Source organism: Octopus bimaculoides, chromosome 1 (assembly GCF_001194135.2).
Source record: "Octopus bimaculoides isolate UCB-OBI-ISO-001 chromosome 1, ASM119413v2, whole genome shotgun sequence".
Lineage (NCBI taxonomy): Eukaryota > Metazoa > Mollusca > Cephalopoda > Octopoda > Octopodidae > Octopus > Octopus bimaculoides.
In genome coordinates, this window is record NC_068981.1 from 21866744 (window position 1) to 21870255 (window position 3512).

At 35.7% G+C, this 3512-nt stretch overlaps 1 protein-coding gene across 1 annotated transcript in view; it reads right to left on the minus strand.

Moving 5' to 3' along the window:
• LOC106878076 (uncharacterized) overlaps positions 1-3512 on the minus strand; it is a 23710-nt gene that overhangs the window by 18919 nt on the left and 1279 nt on the right. The window contains exon 2 of the mRNA XM_014927169.2: positions 210-867. Coding sequence (XP_014782655.1) covers positions 210-825 — 616 coding nt within the window. The 5' untranslated portion in view covers positions 826-867. The remainder of the gene's footprint in view (positions 1-209; positions 868-3512) is intronic.

Genomic DNA, 3512 nt, shown 5'->3' on the forward strand with positions numbered 1-3512 from the left:
ATGATGATGATGATGATGATGATGATGATGATGATGATGATGATGATGATGATGATGATGATGATGATGATGATGATGATGATGATGATGATGATGATAATAATAATAATAATAATAATAATAATAATAATAATAATAACAACAACAGCAGCAGCAGCAGCAGCAGCATTAGTCAGTGTGGTAGAAGAAAAAAAATGCTTTATCTTTACCTGTTCCCATGTCAACAACTTTTGTGGATCTCAGTGTTGGTTCACGCAAAAAATTTTCTGAATCCCTTGTATCATCATATCTCCAGGCTGATGGTGCAAACAAAGGTAGAGTTTTATTAAAAGGTAAGAACCTCATCCAGTTTGGATAATGGCAGTTGTTATCAAAAAATATGGAACTTCCATTGACAAGGTTAGGGTGAGAGTTAACATTAGCTGTGACACTCATATAGAGATACAACCATCCAGGCAGATTAACAAAATCCTTTGATCGATTAAACCTTTGCAGGATGAAACTGTGAAAGTAGGCTCTATTTAATGCTAAATTGTGCAGATGAACTAATCCAGTTCTGTTGCGATAGAAAACTTTGCTCAAGAGTTGGTTGTATCGTGGTATCTGTGAAACACTGTCTTGACGCAGGAGAAGATCAGCTTTCTGTTTTGAATGGCAGTTCTCTTTAGTGATACGTTTCATATAGCTATCAAGGTGATCAAACTTGTCTTCTTTCTGCCAGTCCCATAGTGAGCTCTGACTAAGTCTTATTGTTCCTATGATGAGAAGCAAACTGTACAGGGTCAGAAGAGATGCTGAGCCAAAGAACTTATATCTTATCGACATATTTCAAGCAAAATACCCAGCACTTCTGTAGCTGGTGAATATCTGCAAAAGACAAGTGTTAGTATGTAGGCAAAAAAAAATTTCCTTCTTGCTAGAGCTGGAAATGGGAAGATTAATGGTTATTTAAGAACAAAACAGTGTTAATTCTAACCTAAGCAGAGTTAAGTAAATATCAAAATTAATCACAGAACCTACACTAAACTTCATCATTAATGCAAAAAATATGAAACCATTTATCACTAATTAATGGTTTCATATTATTTGAACTGAAAAGACTGATAATAAAAAAGGAAAAAAAAAAAACCCCACACTATAGTCATCATTTGTGAGTATGTATGATTTTGTTGCATGTACCATACTTTTGGTAATTACTTCAGATGCCTATGTAGTAATAAGCAAACACAGGCACACTTTCAGATACCTCATCCCTGACCTAATAAAACATGAAGGAAGTGACAGCTGGAGAGACATAGGTCTACACCTGCATGGGGTTGGTACTCATTCTCAACTGACTACTCTGGAGCAACATGAAATGAAGTACCTTGCTCAAGAATATAACGCACTGCCCAGTCCAAGAACTGAACTCATTACTTTATGATTCTGAGCCTAGTGGTTAAGGTGTTGGACTCATGCCTTCACAACAAATTATATATCTTTTATATTATATAGTAGCTCAGCTTGTGATTTCATACCCACCTGCACATATTTCTGGTACTAAACATTTTCATTCCTTATTTCTTCATTGCCCACAAGGGGCTAAACATAGAGGGAACAAACAAGGACAGACAAAGGAATTAAGTTGATTACATCGATCCCAGTGCGTAACTGGTACTTAATTTATTGACCCTGAAAGGATGAGAGGCAAAGTCGACCTCGGCGGAATTTGAACTCAGAACGTAATGGCAGATGAAATACTGCTAAGCATTTTGCCTGGCATGCTAACGTTTCTGCCAGCTTACCGTCTTTGAAATTTTCATTTCTATTATTGTATTTTATCTGAAGATTAATTATGTGGGATCAGCCAACATTCTATCCCAAGATATAGTTATCTCTAATTCATATTGAAATCATATTATCCTCCAACACTTATGAAAGGATTAGCTAAATTCCTTAGATGGAAGTAAGAGTAGAAGGATTAATAATACTGATTTCAAATTTTGGCACAAAACCAGCAATTTTGGGAGGGGGTAAGTTGATTAAATCGACTCCAGTATTCAGCTGGTATTTATTTTATCAACCCTGAAAGAATGAAAGGTAAAGTTGGCCTCAGTGGCATTTGAACTCAGAATGTATAGGTAGACAAAATGCAACTAAGTGTGTGAACGATTCTGCCAGATTGCTAAAAAAAAAAAAAGTAAAGTTACCTTTGTGACTTTAATATTCTTTGATATTCTCTTTGTAACTTTAATATTCTCCCAAAGAGCCTGAGGGACCTACACAAAGTGGATGTAGGTGCTTTCAAATCAAAACTGGACCTCTTCCTGTTGAGAGTCCCAGATGAACCTACCTCGCGGTGGAAAGTGCAAATGAGGGTAGCAACATCAAACTTCCTTATTCACGAAATGCCACATAACAGAGGAAGCTCTCAATAACAACAGTGTAGCAAAATGGCGGTGCCCCAGCATGGCCACAACTTTGAACTGAAACTGATAAAACAATTTGTGAGTCATGTGGGTTGGTTTCTTGGTTTCCATGGTGTACAAATCCCCCATCTGGATGGGACGCCAGTCCTTTGCAGGATTACTCATTTTTGTCAGCTGAGTGGATTGGAGCAACATGAAATGAAATGTTTTGCTCAAGAACACAACATATTACCTGGTCCAGGAATTGAAACCACAATGTTACGATCATGAGTCCTGCCCTAGAAGGATTAATAATATTAACTCCATACATCTGAGTTTTTTCATAGCAAGGTATAATGATATTTATACCTCTAAAACTATTTTCCTAACAGGTAGTCGCAGGAGTGACTGTGGGATAAATAGCTTGCGTACCAACCACATGGTTCTGGGTTCAGTCCCACTGCATGGCACCTTGGGCTAGTGTCTTCTACTGTAGCCTCAGACCGACCAAAGCCTTGTAAGTGGATTTGGCAGACAGAAACTGAAAGAAGCCTGTTGTATATGTGTGTGTGTGTGTGTTTGTGTGTGTGTGTTTACACTATATATCATTTTGACCTGGCTATTTACAATGCTTGTTAAATTACCACAAGAAAACAAAATAATGACAAAGTTGTTTTACTAAACACTTCATTATTTTCAAAATTAATTGAAACAAACGCAATAAATTTCATTAGAAATGTGGTAACAAAAGGGTTAACAAGGACATTGTTTGATTTGATATATTGGTGATTCTCTATGTAATTTTCTTGAGTTATATGCAGGATTTTTTATTTTGTTACTTATATAAGAATAGAACAGATCTTAATACAATAGAGTCAATTTTAATTACATTAAAAAATCAACAAGATCATTAAAATTTTAGTTTCCAAATGACAATTTATGATTTGGAGTTTTGCAGTGATAAGAACAACATCATCATCAAATTCTGATTAATGTTTCGAGCACCTTATTCCTTTTCTTGCCATATTTCTGTTGAAATATATTATATGTGTTTCAATTAATTTTGGAAATAATAAAGAATTTAGTATAATAGCTTTGCCAACCCAGGTTAACCCTGTCGTATAT